At 39.0% G+C, this 16,168-nt stretch overlaps 1 protein-coding gene across 1 annotated transcript in view; it reads left to right on the top strand.

Annotated features, from left to right (window-relative positions):
* Positions 1-16,168, top strand: part of FMN2 (formin 2) — a 391,740-nt gene that overhangs the window by 108,727 nt on the left and 266,845 nt on the right. Inside the window, exon 4 of the mRNA XM_056132042.1 lies at positions 6,414-6,469. Within this exon, the coding sequence (XP_055988017.1) occupies positions 6,414-6,469 (56 nt within the window). The remainder of the gene's footprint in view (positions 1-6,413; positions 6,470-16,168) is intronic.

Genomic DNA, 16,168 nt, shown 5'->3' with positions numbered 1-16,168 from the left:
GGAGGGATGGATGTTGGAACATTGTATGACTGAATGCACTCATGAAAAAATTTGTCATGCTCTATATCATAGTGATTCAATAAAAAAATAAAGTCATTATCTTAGTAATGCTGATTGCTACTGGTTGAATCTTCTGTGCAATTATCTTTACTCTGTGAGCTTGAGGGCTTCCATTCAGTTCCTTCATTGTGTCTATTGTGCTCTGAATCTTTAGTTCACCCCCCATGGGATCCCTCTGAGGGATTCAGTTGAGTGTTGCTGCTTTTCCTCTGCTGTTATTCTCCCAGATACTTTTTATTTTCTGGCTTGTGATTTTGAGACCTGATGTTGATTTTAGGTCTGTTTAATACCACCTTGATCCTGCGTCTCCTCTAGCTATGATTTAAGGCACTATAACTTTATTACACCACCACTGCCCTTGTGTGGACTTTTCCATAGAGCTGTAGATGAAGCTAGCAATGAGATATTAATAGCGTGAAGCCCTTGTCAGCAACTGGACTTACCCCTAAGTCTGTGGGTTTGTACAGGAAGTACAAGTGTGTACAGTGTAAGGTATGATGGGTAGAGCTTACACACCTTTGTAGTTAAGTAGTATCAAGCAGAGATATGGGCACAGGGTATGAATATGGGCTTTGAGAATGGAGCAAATAAAGGATCTGAGTTGTGGATGTCAGTCTGCAGATATAACTAAAACTACTCAATTTAATTTAAAAGAAATTCATTCTGGATAGGCATGTATACCAGAATTAAAAATAGTTGCCATTTGTTACTCAATTAAATCATCTTTGGTTATGTTATTTGAAAAAGTTTAATGATGTATAAATTTTTTTTATTGTCCTTCAAGTGGTGTTTAGGAGGCTTGGGGGCCCCTCTCAGTGATGCTTGGTAAACCAGACTCTTGATTTAATGTATTAGAATAAAGTGCTGGGGACCACTTGGATCTTTATGGTGTGAGGACTCCAGAGCTGCACTCTGGGAACTACATGGGTCAAATTGAAGTCAGCTGCATGCAATATATGTGCTTTAATTCTATACTATCTCTCTGACTCCAAATTCTTTTTAAATTAAATTGAGCAGTTTAAAATTAAATTGAATATTTTAACTTACTAGTTTTTATAACTGGATTTTTAGTTAAAATGTAAAATGTTTATAGACTGCTTAATTCATGTGTAGAAGGTTTATTTGTATTGTTGAAGAAGAAAGATCAGTGCTGGCATGGAATTGGGGAGAAAGGTAACCTCATTCTTGCTGGTGGGAATGCTGACTGGTCTAGCCTTTTTGGGAAACAATATTGACATTCTTCAAAAAAAAAAAAACAAAACTAGTAATTGAGCTCCCATATCACCTAGCAATACCACTTCTGGAAATATACCCTGAGGGTCCAAAAACACAGCAGAAACACTATCTGCATTGCAGCATTATTCACAATAGCCAGAATCTTGAAGCAATCTGAGTGCCTGAGAAGAGACGAATATATAAAGAAACTATGGTACATCTACATAACGGAATACTACACAGCTGTTAGGAAAAATGAAGTCATGAAATTTGTTTATAAATAATTAGACTTGTAGAGTATCAGGCTGAGTGAAATGAGTGGAAGGATAGGGAAAGATATAGAGTGACTGCATTCATTTGTGGTATATGTAAAAAATACGTAGTAGAAGACTAATCCCTGACCAGGGAAAACAGGGACTAGGAGGACTGGCCAGTGGTTGGAATCAACCCAAGTGTATGTGGGGCAGAAGGTAGGTAAAATAGAGAAGAGGACCAGTACGACAGTTATAGCTGGGGATGATCAAGCTGGACAGGAACTGAGTGCCAAAGGTATGTTTCTGTAAAGGGATATTTCTGTTACCCTTTAAGTATCTATATTGCAAACCACAGTGCCCTAAAGGAGAGAGGGAGGAAAGGAGAAAGAGAGGGAGGGTGGGAGTTAAAGAGGGAGGGAGGGAGACAGAGAAAAATTGAGAGAGAGAGAGAGAGAGAGAGAGAGAGTGAGAGGAGAGAGAAAAGAAAAGTGCCTGCCAGAGAGGTAGGCTATTAGTGGGATGATGACAGGGAAACTAGGGACACTGGTGCTGGGAAATTACACTTGTGGAGGCATGGGTGTTTGGAACACTGTATGAACACACTAAAATGCAATCCTGAGCAGTTTTGTAGTGCTCTATCTCATTGGTGATTTAATAAAAATTTGAAAAATAGAACTGATTTTCTTCCGATTTTTGGCACAGAGGCATGTCTTACTTATTTTCCTACTATTCTTTTTTTTTAAATTTTTATTAGTGAAACATCATGAGGTACAGTTGTAGACTTACAAATTTTTGTGCTTGGGTTTCAGTTATGCAATGACTGAGTAGCCATCCCTCTACCAGCGCCCATTTCCCACCTCCAATGCTCCCAGCCTCCCTCCCCCCCCCCCCCCACCAATCCCACCCCACCCCTGTGGCAGGGCATTCCCTTTTGTTCTCTCTCTCCTTTTGGGTGCTGTAGTTTGCAAAAGAGGCATTGAGTGGCAATCGTGTTCAGATTATAGTCTACTTTCAGCATGCATCTCTCATCCTGGGAGGATCCTCCCAACACACTTTACTTGGTGCTCCCCTCTCTATCTGAGGTGCCTTCTCCCCCAGCATGTGCGGCTGGCCTCCAAGGCATGGAGTGAACCTCCTAGTACTTATCTCGGCTATTCTTGGGTGTTAGTCTCCCATTTTGTTACTTTATATTCTTTATACTTTATATTTGTTACTTTATATTTCATGAGATCTGCAAGAAGAAACAACACTGTCAAATACAGTAAAAAAGTAAAAACTAAAAGTGAAAAACAAAGGAAGAAGTTACAAGGAGAAACAGTAAAAAGAACTGTAATGCAATGAATGCAGATGAATGCAATCTTTCTATGTCTGTTCCTCTCTTTCTGACTCATTTCGCTTAGCATGATACTTTCCATGTAGTACCACTTGTATGTAAATTTCATGACTTAATCTTTTCTAACAGCTGCATAGTACTCCATTGTGTAGATTCTTTCTATGCAATGTAAAACTCGCAAGTATGCTATATTTTCACAATTTACAGGTATATCTTGTGATCTTTTCTGAAACATATTTAGATCTTTATAAAGTAATTTTGAAAAATGGGACATTTTTACTTTTCTGAGGAATGGTCTTTCTCCTACATGGCTTCACAGGAATGATTTTATTTCTCCAAAGTAGTCTAATTTTTTAATTCTTAAGTAAGAAGTGAAGTAGTTGGCAGTTTAACTGTACCCTTAAGGGTTGGCGAATATTTAGTTGGTGACTGTCAGTTTTGTTGCTGAGCAGAAGGTAATTTCCAAAATCACTATCACATACTGGACAAGGAGACTGTTGGTTCAAGTGCCATTGGAGTTTATGTGAGGGTTGATTATTTCAAGAATGTTAAAACTAAAAACAGATTTCTCAAATACACCTGTGCAATGACTCTAGTCTGAATTTAGCACTCAGAAGTAAGTTTATTTCTCACTTACTTTGAGTATGCTCTTTATTTTAGTACCACTTTTCCTATTTCTTACAGGTCTTTTTACTGTTTCTCTTTGTAACTTCTTCCTTTGTTTTTCACTTTTAGTTTTTACTTTTTTACTGTATTTGACAGTTTTGTTTCTTCTTGCAGATCTCATTCATTTTCTCTTATTTTCTAGTGTGGTTATTCTCTTTCACTTTTTTTTTAATCTTAAAATCTAGATTCTGTAGAACACCAGCTTTATTGTTATTCTCTTTCATTTGATCCTGTGGAATTCTAACTCTACAGCTTATGGTAGAGTTTTTTCAAATCTACAGCTTACTCATTTTTATCTCTTGATGGAATTTAGATTCTGTAGTACACCAACTTTATAGTTTATTGTTATTCGCTTTTATCTTGATCCTGTAGAATCTTGATCTTGTACAGCACGAACAATACAGCTTATATTTTTGGAGACTATTTTAATGTGCAAGTTTCTTTTAGATATTGTAGTGCATTATTCAAGGAAATACAGTACAGCGGAAAAAAGAAAGTAGAGTGAAAGGGACTTTGCTGAAAAATTAATTTAATTCAAACAACCATTTAAACTGGCACCCAATATGGTCCTCCAAGAAGCACCAGAAGTAATTCCTGAGTGCAGAGCCAGGAGTAACTGGCCCCCTTCCCGCCCCCCCCACCAGCCTAACCTCCCTCCCTTCCCCCCAGTACTGCTAGGTGTCCAGGTGTGGCCCCAAAGCAAAACACCAAAGACAAAAAAAAAACAAAACTGAAAGTTTAGTATTCAGAATATTGACTGGTGCAGCTTTCTGGTTCATTCTTATGCTAAAGACCATACTTTTTAAAAAAAATTTTTTTTTGGTGGTACTGGGGATAGACCTCAGAGCTTTTATGCATGCAAGGTGAGTGCTCTTCTGCAAAGTCACACAGGCAGGACAAAGGTCAAGGACTAGAAACATTGTGTGTATTTACACACACACACAAACACACACACGTGTGTGTCTGTGTGTATGTTTTCTAAAAAAACTAAGCTAAAATGATTTAATATCTTTTATTATAGCTTAGGTAATGTGCTTATGATAGTGTTAATTTACTTATTTATTTATTGGTTTATTTATTGACAATACTGAGGAGTTAGTTACTCCTAGCTTTGCACTCAGGAATCACTCCTGGAAGTGCTTGGGGGACCGTTTGGGATGCCAGGGATTGAACATGGGTCAGCCATATGCAAGGCAAGCATCCTACCTGTTGTTCTATATCTCTCTGCCCCAATGGTGTTAAAGTTTATGGTATTGATGTATAAAGTTATTGCAACCTACCACCACCAAAGTGTCTTCTGTCCCTGTCCTTATATAATCTCTGGTTTGATCTTAGTCTCCCCTACTTGTCCCCCTATTGCTTTTTAATAAATACTGGGGATAGTTATATTTATATATTTATAATGTAAAAGTCTGTGAGTGTTCTACCAGGAAATCCTTAGCGTAGTTATGCACTATCTAACTAGATATAGGAGGAAGAGAACATTTCATCCATCTGTTCGAAGTCCCAGAATCTAATTTGACTGTACTGTTTCGGGGGAAGAATTTGGAGGTGTTTAAAGCTAACAGTTTTCCAGAATTTATATTTGCTTTACTATTAACAGATAATTGTGTCTGATGTTAAATATCTTTTTCCAAAAGACTAATGTTTATCTATCTAGAGTAGTGCCTTTTCAGTATAAGGTAATCATTTCTTTTTGATTAACTTAGTGAATATTTGCATAGAATATTCGTGTAGAGAAACATTTGCAGTTATAATGTTCCATTTTCCTCATTACATGTATTAATATGTATTTAATACTGATTTTAATGATTTTTATTTCAAAAGATAGATGCTCTTTCTGGGTCTGGAGAGATAGTACACTGTGTAGAGTACTTTCCTTGTATGTGGCCCACCCAAGTTAGATTCCCAGCACCATATATTGTCCCCCAAATACTCCAGGGGTGATCTCTGAGTGCACTGCTAGAGTAAGCTATGAGCACTGCTAGGTGTGCCTCCAATTACACCAGAAAATAAAAAAAGAGGAGATTCTCTCTCAGCTAAGGACTAGGAAATAGCTAAAGGTAAATTAATAATTTCTTGACTCTTATAAACTTCTCATTCTATTTTTACCAGCTCATGGATACCACCTTAATGGTGTCACCTACTTCATGGTTTGATTATTCTTTAGATATTTCTATTCATTTGCTTCAATAATTACTATAATGGATATTTTACATACCTAATTTTACAATCATTTTTCTAGGTGCTGGGTATACAATAAGAAAAACAAAGAATCTCCAAAATTCTGTCTGTACAAAATTTATTTTTCAGTGAGATATGAGATAAAACAAAATAAGTAGGGAGGGATGAGAGATAGTAAACAACTAAGGCACATGTGACTAGAGTGGATGGGAGACAGTACAACAATTCAGGCTCATGTGACTGGGTGATTCCTTATTTTTCATTACCTCAGTGATACTGTTCACTACTTTGAAATCACAGGGCAATTTGCCCGTAGATAAGACATTCAAGATCCTAGCATTCAAAATAGGAAATTGGGCTTTATCATTGTATAGATTTGAGTCTAGTGAATAAAATTGTTAAGTGAATGTTTGAGCAGGTATTTCCGTACAAAATAAAGACTAGCAATTGAGAAGAATATTTATGATTGGAGTAAAAATGAACATATGAATATTTAATTTTTTAATTACTAATGTCATGAGTTTTATGAAAGGAAAAATAGTCCATCATCTGCAAGATTACTTGCAGAATAAGCTTTTTGATACTTCTGCTTATATATTTTAGTATATTTTTGTTAAATTTTTAGTTTTTTTTGGTACCATTTCTTCAATTGGAAAATTTCCTCTTTAAGAAATTGACTGTATTTTTTCTTTCTAATCTAGAATCTCAGTCGGATGATTTGGAAACCCCGAAAAAATGTTTGGATACTGTCCAGCAGGTAAGATTTTATTTGAAAATTTAATCTGTTCTTCCTTTATTTTTCTTGAAAATGGTAAGACTTTGAACTCATCTTTCTATTTCTCAGCAAGCTAGGCCATTCTTATTTCCCTAAGCTTCCAAGGGAATCCAGTTAGGTAGAAGATGGTTGCTTCAAAATGGAATCAGTTTTGAAGTGTAACAACGTACAAGCTTTTCAGAAGCTTCATCATACTACATTCAGCCACAGAGCTGAGCCCAAGAGCTGACTCTAGCAGTTTCTTCTTTGTCAGGGTTTTCTTCCTGTCCCTCTGGGACTCTAATGATTCCTATGTTATTCTTCTTGGTTTCATCCCAGTTTCCTTTTGACATTTGTTGGTTTATTTTGAGGCTCTTTTCCATTTTCTGATGTTGTCTGGGGTTTCTCTGCACCTCATCATGGAGCTCAGTGATTCTGTTCTCAGCAGCTGTTATTCTCTTGCTGAGGCCTTCCACTGAGTTTTTCATTTCACCTACCAAGATTTTAAGTAATCATTTAGTCATTTCTGCTTATATTTTTGTTTGCATTTTCCTCACTTTCACTTTCATATCCTCTTGTATTTTATCAGCAGTGTGTTCCATTGTAAATTGCTTCTTTGAGTGCCTAATACATTCTTAAATTCTCTCATTTTAAATTCATTGTCTGAGAGGTTATAGAGTTCATTATTACTGCTTGGTTCATCTGGGCTAGCAACTTCGATCATTAGGCTTGGTGAGTTTCTGCGTTTTTTTTTTTACCATAGTGACTAGTGACTGTTGTGTTTTGGAGTTTTTTTCTTGTGTTGTTGAATGTTTTTGCCCCTGCAATTGGGCTATCTTTATATGTTACCATGACTTACAGATAAGTATATGTGAGGCGTGGGTTAACTAATACCTGAAATGTGGGATACAGACAAAGTACCTTCTTTGCATGTATGCACTAAGCATCTGGGTGGTTTTGTAGTTAGAGATTTAAGAGTCTAAAAGGTGTGCCAGATGGGTAGATCTGGGGGCGTCGCTAGGAATCCACACACCTGATGGAGGATTAAGTTCAGCAGTACTCTGGGGGTGGTGGCTGGCAGGGGGTGTGGATCCCAGCCCAGACAGCACAGTAGCACTGTCCTCCCATTGTTCATTGATTCACTCGAGCAGGCACCGTGTCTCACAACAAATTGTGAGACTTGTTGTTACTGTTTTTGGCATATTGAATATGCCATGGGGAGCTTGCCAGGCTCTGCTGTGTGTGCGGGATATAGCTTGCCGGTCTCTCTGAGAGGGGCAGAGATATAGAATTCGGGTTGGCTGTGTGCAAGGCAAATGCCCTGCCTGCTGTGCTATTACTCTAGGAATCTATTGTTTCCAGGAGTTCTTTTTTGAAGATTCTTTAGGATTTTCTATGTATTCTTTAGGATTTTCATGTCATCTGCAAATAGTGAAGGTTTGACTTCTTTCTTATCTTGATGCCCCTGATATCTTTTTCTTGCCTAACTTCTATGGCAAGTAGTTCCAGTACCATATTGAATTGGAGTGGTCAGAGTGGGCAACCTGTCTTGTGCCTGATCTTAAGGGGAAAGTATTTAGTTTTTTCCCATTGAGAATAATACTTTGTTGTGGGCTTGTTGTAGAAGGCTATGGCTATACTAAGGAATGTTTCTTCAATTCCCATTTTGTTGAGAGTTTTTATTATGAACGGGTGCTGGATCTTGTCAAATGCTTTCTCTGCACCTACTGATACGATCATATGATCATATTTTTCTTTTATTTTATTGATATGGTGTATTATGTATATTGATTTGCAAACGTTAAACTATCCTTGCATCCCCAAGATGAATTCTACTTGGTCATGGTGTATGATCTTTTTGATGAGTCGTTGGGTGCTATTTGCTAGCATTTTGTTGAGTATCTCTGCATTTATGTTCATCTGGGATATCAGTATGTAATTTTCTTTTTTTTGGGTACTGTCTCTGTCTGCTATATAGAGACACTATATATAGTGTCTCTGTCAACTATCAGAGTGATATATGCCCCATAGAAACTGTTGGGGGGTGTTTCTATACCTTCAAGTTCTTGGAAAAGCTTGAAAAGGATTGACAGTAGGTTTCTTTAAAGATTTGAAATAATTCACTAGTGAATTCATTTGGTGGTAGGTTTTTGGTTTGGGGAAGAATTTAATTACCATTTCAATTTACATGATGTTGATAGATCTGCTTAGGTATCCCAAATCTTCTTGGTTCAGCATTGGGAGGTTATAGAAATCAGGAGTTATTCATTTTTTCAAGGTTTTTATGGCATAAAGATTCTCAGAGTAATCTCTCATAGTCTTAATGCATTTCTATAGTTAATGTTGTGATGTTCCCCTTGGAATTTCTAATTCAATTTATTAGGGTTCTCTCTCTGTTTCTTTGTGAGTATTTCTAGTGTTTTATAAATCTTTTATTTTATTTTATTTATTTTTTTGTTGTTGTTATTCTCGATGAACCAGCTCCTGGTTTTTTTGTTTTGGGGGATTTGAGTTCATTATTTTATTCTCTTAAATTTTATTGTTTTATTCATCCTGCCTGGTATGCATGACTTTTGTTTGTTATTTTCCAAGATCAAGTTCTGAGGTTAAGTTATTTATGTGGGTCCTTCCTTCTTGATAAATGCTTGCAGAGCTATAAACTTTCCTCTTAACACTGCTTCTTTTGTACCCCACAAGTTCTGGTAGCTTGTGTCCTCATTCTTACTTGTTTCCAGGAAACTTTCAATTTCCTTTTGATTTCCTCTCTAACCCACTGGTTTTTCAGCAGTAAGCTGTTTAATTTCCAAGTGTTCGATTTGGTTCTCCATTTCTGTGTGTGATTCACTTCCATTTTTAATGCCTCACAGTCTTAAAAGATCACGATCACGATCACGACCACCCTGTTATTCGTTGATTGCCTCGAGCAGGTGCCAGTAACGTCTTCTTCGTCCTAGCCCTGAGATTTTTTTTTTTTTTAAAGTGCCATATTCAAGGCTTTTTCAGGGTTAGGAGAATGAGACCCATCATTGTTACTGGTATTTGGCATATTGGGTATACCACGGGGAGTTTGCCAGACTCTGCCGTGTGGGCATGTTACATTTGGTAGCCTGCCAGTTTGACCAAATTAGGAATGAGATGATAAGATGTCGCGCGGCCGCATTTTGCGCTTCCGGGAGCTGAGTGTGATAATCTCTGGATCCTGGCCGTTGTTGGAGTTACACGGCAGTTGGTGGGTGTAACTGTCTAGTTACTGGCAGGTCCAGTCCCAAACTGTGCAGGCTTGGAGATCTCAGCCCCGGGCCCACACACCTGGGTTCCTCTGTCAGTTCTTTTATGCGTGAGGCTCATCCAAGTGTGTGGAGAGTGCTCCCAGCATGGCCTTGGCTGGGCCTCAATGGTCTTCAGCTGTTGGGCCCTGGTGGAGACAGTCAGGCATAGGGTAGGAGACTCTGTCTTGTTCTCTCCCAGGAGCTGAGTGTGATGATCTCTGGATCCTGGCCGTTGTTGGAGTTACACGGCAGTTGGTGGGTGTAACTGTCTAGTTACTGGCAGGTCCAGTCCTAAACTGTGCAGGCTTGGAGATCTCAGCCCCGGGTCCCACACACCTGGATTCCTCTGTCAGTTCTTTTATGCGTGAGGCTCATCCAAGTGATAGTTGATATAATTTCTATCCTCTTAACTTTATGGACGTATATTTTGGGAACCAGCATATGGTCTATCTTGGAGAATGTCACATGTGCGCTGGAGAAGAATGTATACTCAGTTTTTGGGGGGATGTAAAATACTATATATATCTCTCCTAATCCCCTCTTCTACTTCTTCTCTCATATAAAGTATTCCTTACTGAGCTTTGGTCTGGTTGATCTATTGAGAGGTGGTAAAGCAGTATTGAAATTTCTGACTGTTATTGTGTTGCTATCAATTTACTTCTTTAAGTCTGTGAAAAGTTGTTTTAAGTGTTTTCCTGGTCTTTGTTATATGCATATGTATATAGGAGTGTGAGTTCTTCCTGATGTATCCTTTGATCAATGAGAAATGACCTTCACTATATAAAAAATACATAGTAGAAGACCAGTATCCATGGATAGGGAAAACAGGGCTTAGGAGGACTGGTCAGTGGTTGGAACTAGCCACAAGTGTGTGTGAGGCTGAAAGTAGGTAAGATAGAGAAGAGACCAGCATGACAATAATAGCTGGGGATAATCACACTAGACAAGATCTGAGGGTTAAGAGTAGGTAAGGGTATATTCTTGATAACCTTTCAGTATAAATATTGCAAATCATGATGCCCAAAAGGTTGGGGGGAGAGGGGAGGACAGAGAGAGAGAGAGGGAGGGAAAGAGGGTTGGGGGGGGAGAGAGGGTTGTGGGGGGAAGAGAGAGAGAAGGAGGAGAAGGAGAAGAGGAGAAGGAGAAGAAAAGTGCTTGCTATAGAGGCAGCTGGTGGGGGGTACAGGGATAGAGGGTGGGAGATGGAAAGGAAATTGGGGACACTGGTGCTGGGAAATGTACACAGGTGGAGGGATGGGTGTCAGGATACTGTATGATTGAAATCTAATCATGAGCAGCTTTGTAAGGATCTATCTCACAGTGATTCAATAAAAAAAGTTTAAAAAAAAGAAATGACCTTCACTGTCTCTTATAACCTTCTTCAGCCTGAAGCTTATGTGATCCAACACCACCATGGCCACCCCAGTTTTTTTTGAGACGTTTGTTTCCTTTGACAATTGTTTTCTAGCCCTTAACTTTGAACCTGTGTGTGCATATGTGTTTCTTGCAGGTAGCAGAATGTTGGGTTCAGTTTTCCATCCTGCCATGCTGTGCCTCTTGATTTAGTCTACTGACATTGAGCAAGATTGTTGTGAGGGGGATTTCTGCTGTCTTTGTGTAGTAGTTCGGTGTACTTGTGGGGCTTGATTTGTTTTAAAGTAATTCATTTAGTTCTTGTAAAAATGGTTTTGAGAGTATGAAGTTCCTGAATTGTTCTTTATCTCTGAAGTTGTTGTTCCTTGAAATATGAGTGAGACTCTATCTGAGTAAAGTATTCTTGTTGAGGCATTCATATCATTGAATTTTCTCACTATCCTACTGTTTTGGGGCTGGTTGAGTTTCATTTGATAAGTCAGCTGTGAATCTTAGGGATGATTCTTTATTAGGAATTTTCTTCTTTGATCTTGCTGGGTTCAGTATTCTATCTCTATCTATGACTTTTGTCATTCTGATTAGGCTGTGTCTTGGGGTATTTATATTTGGATTTCCTTTAGCTTGTAAACTTTGGTTTGCCTAGATTTGAGTGCATATATTGTTCAGCTCTGGGAACTTCTCAGCCATGATCAATTTGATGGTTGCTTCTTCGTCAGGAACTGCCTCTCTGTTACTCTAATGATTCTTATGTTGTTCCTCTTGACTTCATCCTGATTTTCTCTTGTCATTTTTCAGTTATTTTGAGGGTCTTTTCCATCTTCTGCTGTAATCTGAAGATTCTCTGCATTTCATCTTGGAGCTCACTAATTCTGTCCTTAACAGTTGTTACTCTGCTGCTGAGGCCTTCCAGTGAGTTTCTCATTTCACCCACTAGATTTTCCAGATACATTATTTCTTTTTGTATTTTCCTAATTTCTGCTTGTTCTTATATCCTCCTATATTTTATTGTTTCTTTGAGCTCCTGTGTATACTTGCTAGTTACATTCAAAATTCTGTAGCCGAGAAGTTATGGTTCAACTGAGCTAGCTTCTTCACTTACTAAGCCTATTGGGTTTCTGTGTTGCTTTACAATGGTGACCTTTGCAGTTTGAAGTTGTTTCCTGCATGTTTTTTGTGTGGTTAGAAGCCTAAGTTAGTATGTCTTTTTATGTGTTGGTTGAGTTACTAAGTAGTGAAGAAATGCGCCACTCTGCAGTTCGTTCTGGAGGTACTTTTTAGAGGAGAATGTCTCCCCAGGGTTCAAAAGCCAGCCCTGATGTGGTCAAGTTGCTGGGCTCCAGCCCCCAGTTGCTCAGCATAAGCCTCCTCTCACTCTTCATGGCTGGTTCTGGGGGTACCTGGTAAAGGATAATATTTCTCCATAGTTCAACTGCTAGCCCCCACACCTCATGTTGCTCAGCTCCAGCCCCCTGTGGTTCCCATTATATGTGTTTTGATTGGTAAGCTCAGTTTACTGATATTAAGCAAGACTATTGCAATGAAAAATTGATTTCCTTCATTTTGTAGAAATTATAATTGTTAGGTTTGTCTTACTCTTTTTTAAATTGAAGTTTAAAATCTTTTCTGGTTTTTGGCTGCTCCTAGCAATTGTCAGGGTTTATTCCTGGCTCTGTGCTCTCAGAAGTCACTACTGGTATAGCATATAGGACTGTGTATGGTGCCAGGGATTGAACCAAGGCAAGGCAAGCATGCTACCTGCTGTATTGAGTGCCATTTATTGCTTCTTGCTAAGCTAGTTTCATGGTTATCATCTTCAGAAGCTACTACTTGTTCATTAAGCTTTGTGTCACTGCTTGTAATTTGAATGACAACTATAGCTGGGTAGAATATTCTTGGTGAGATGTCTGTTTTGTTAAAGTTTGTTGGCTATAAATCTCCAATCTCTCTGACCTTTAGAGTTCATTTTATGTATCTTCTGTGAATCTTTGCTTTTTGTTTTGAGCCATACCTGACTGTGTTCAGGGGTTACTGTCTATGGCTCTGCTCTCAGGAATGACCCCTGGGTCTTCTCAGGGGATCATCTGGGATGTTTGGGATCAATGCCATGCTTGGCCTTATGAAAGGCTAGCACCCTACCTGCTGTGCTCTCACTCCATTTCATCTGCTGTGAGTCTTATGAGAGTCCTTTATATCAAAGTTTCTTATTTGATTCTTTTGCTCTCAGCATTCTATCTTTAGCTTATTATTTAATTACAATATGACTTACATTTTTCTCTTTGTAGTCATTTTAACTTGAATTCTTTTTACCTTTTGAGTTGTGCATGACTCAGTTTTTAACTGGTAAATTCTTGGTTATATTTTTTGACCATGGTTCTTTCTTGATCTCACATTACTGCTCCTTGGGAAGTTCTCTGATTGTTATATTGTTTCTTTTGAGTTCACCACAATTCTTGGTAAATTTTTTATTTATTTTCATATTATTTTCTATATTCTGCTAATTTTGAGTGTTTCCTGTATCCTATCTTCAGTATGTTTGATTCACCTTTTGTCACTCTCTACTGAAACCTTCCAGTTAATTTTTTAACATCACTAATTATGCTCTTCCATAGTTTTCTTTAACTATGGGGACGGAATGAGGAGATGGTCCATCAGTCTCAAAAGTACATGATCAAGGACTCACACATGGAGGATGGCTGAGACATAGCCATCCTTACAGGCCATAGACTTGTAGTCATATAACAAAGTTTTTTTTTAGGAAAAGTAAAGGTTAAGTAGAAGCCGAGGGAATGTACTTCTGTGCACTAATAAGCAGCTGACAGAGGGAGGCAGGATATCTAAGAAGAAGCTGCTGGAGCACTGTATTTGATGCTCTAAGGGAGAGCAAGGTTGAAGTATTGCTGATACCCAAAGATCCCTGTTTCCCTCGTCTCAAGCCATCAGCCACTGGCAAATTTTTTTAATTAATTAATTTTATTAAATCACCGTGAGATAGTTACCAGCTTCCATGTTTGGATTACAATCACACAATGATCAAACACCCATCCCTCCACCAGTGCTCATTCCCCACCACCAATATCCTTGGTATACCCCCCCTTTCCCAACCTCCCTCTGCCTCCATGGCAGTTATGATTCCCTATAATCTCTCTTTACTTTTGGGCATTATGGTTTGCAATGCAGACCCTGAGAGGTTATCATGTTTGGTCCTCTACCTACTTTCTGCACACATCTCCCATCCTGACCGATTCCTCAAGCCATCTTTTTCTTAGTGATCCCTTCTCTATTCCAGCTGCCTTCTCCCCTTTGCTCATGAGGCAGACTTCCAGCTATGGAGCAATCTATCTGTCCCGTGTATCTACTATTCTTAGGTGTCAGCCTCATGTTATGTTGATTTATACAACACAAATGAGTGCAGTTCTTCAATGTCTGTCCCTCTCTTTCTGACAGCCACTGGTAAATTAAAGCCACTTAATCAATCTTATTCTTAGAAATGTCAGGTTCTGTTGACAACAGCAGCTTCCCAGAGAAGTTGGGATCAGGGGAACTACTTATAGGGACAGTGACCTCTAGTAGTCAAGGGGTCACTTATCACTTCACTTAACTTCCCGTTAGTCGTCGATTTGCTCGAGCGGGCGCCAGTAACGTCTCCATTTGTCCCTGTCGTGTGCTAGTGTAGCCCAATGGCATCTGTTCGCTCCGGGAACATGAAGAGCCTCAAACTGATCGTTCATGATCTTGACGAAGAAGTCTGACCATCTGGTAGGTGGGCGGCCACGCGGTCTTTTGACATCCCGTGGAATCCAGTCCGTAACAGCTCTAGTCCAGCGGTCGTCTTTAAATCTCATTACGTGACCAGCCCATCTGATTTTCGACACCTTGGCAAATGAGACAACGTCCCTGATTCTTGATCGTCCACGGATGTCAGAACTCCGGATTCTTTCTCTCGTTTGAGTGAAACGTGATATTCCAAGCATAGCTCTTTCTATTCTTCTTTGGGAGACCTGAATAGCATTCTCATCTTGTTTGCGTAGGGCCCAGGTCTCTGAGGCATATGTTAATGCAGGAAGAACAGTGGAATCAAAAAGATGTGCCCGGAGGTCAAGGGGTCATGAAAAAGAAAACTCCAATATCATCTCAACTTTAAAATTTTTTTCACCAGAAGCAGGCTCTAATGTGTTATCGGCTGAGCTTTTTCTATGTAGTCTATTTGTCACAAGAGGCAAAATTCTAAGAACAATAACAAAAGTATACGTGTAGGTACCAATCCAGCATTTCCTACAGCATGAATCATGATTTTTTACCAGTAACAGGGACCCATGCCCTGCAAGGTATCAACTGTTCATTCGAGAGGGATGGAACATGAAGAGAAAGGTTTCCTTTTATGTTTAATAAGTGATATCCAACTTTTATTACTCATAGGAGGACTCATTATTAGGCTTGGGGGTGGTACAAATAGAACTGTTCCAATCACACAAAAGTCAAAATTGTTGTTTCAAAAATATCAAGCTATCCCTGAACCCAAAGTACTTGTTGCAAGGTGTCACGTCCTTGTTAACAGTAGCTTGGCATGTCCACAGCTGCAAGATAAAACAATAATCGTAGCTAAGAATTAGAGCTAAGAAAAGACTCTCAGTATTAAGAGAGGTGTGGGTCACTTTAAGAACAGCTTTCTCTTTTGGCAATGAGCACTTTAATTTGTTCCCAGATTAGAGAGAGGTTGGAAGCAGTTTCTTTTCTGCAGTGGCCCTGGCATTTCTTCCCCAAGGTCAGGGTTTACATATTCACCAGCAGGGAATCTAGTCTCTTTGGGATCTGTTCTGTGCTGGAGGATGGAGGACTTATTTTTCTTTCATGGTTGCCAAGAGATTGAGTCAGCTGGATGGCTATTTCCTGAATATCAGGGTTTGACAAATTGAAGTGGGATCCACAGCTTTTTTTGGGGGAAGTTTCAATATGCCAAGCACAGTAACAATAAGTCTCCAAAAAATGGAGACATTACTGGGCCCGCTCTAGCAAATTGATGAACAACGGGAGGACAGACAGTATCCTGCCATCTGTGGAA

Source organism: Sorex fumeus, unplaced genomic scaffold (assembly GCF_029834395.1).
Source record: "Sorex fumeus unplaced genomic scaffold, SorFum_2.1 ptg000007l, whole genome shotgun sequence".
In the NCBI taxonomy this organism is placed as follows: domain Eukaryota; kingdom Metazoa; phylum Chordata; class Mammalia; order Eulipotyphla; family Soricidae; genus Sorex; species Sorex fumeus.
Note: the sequence above shows the minus strand (reverse complement) of the source record. Positions and strands in the feature narration are given on the sequence as shown.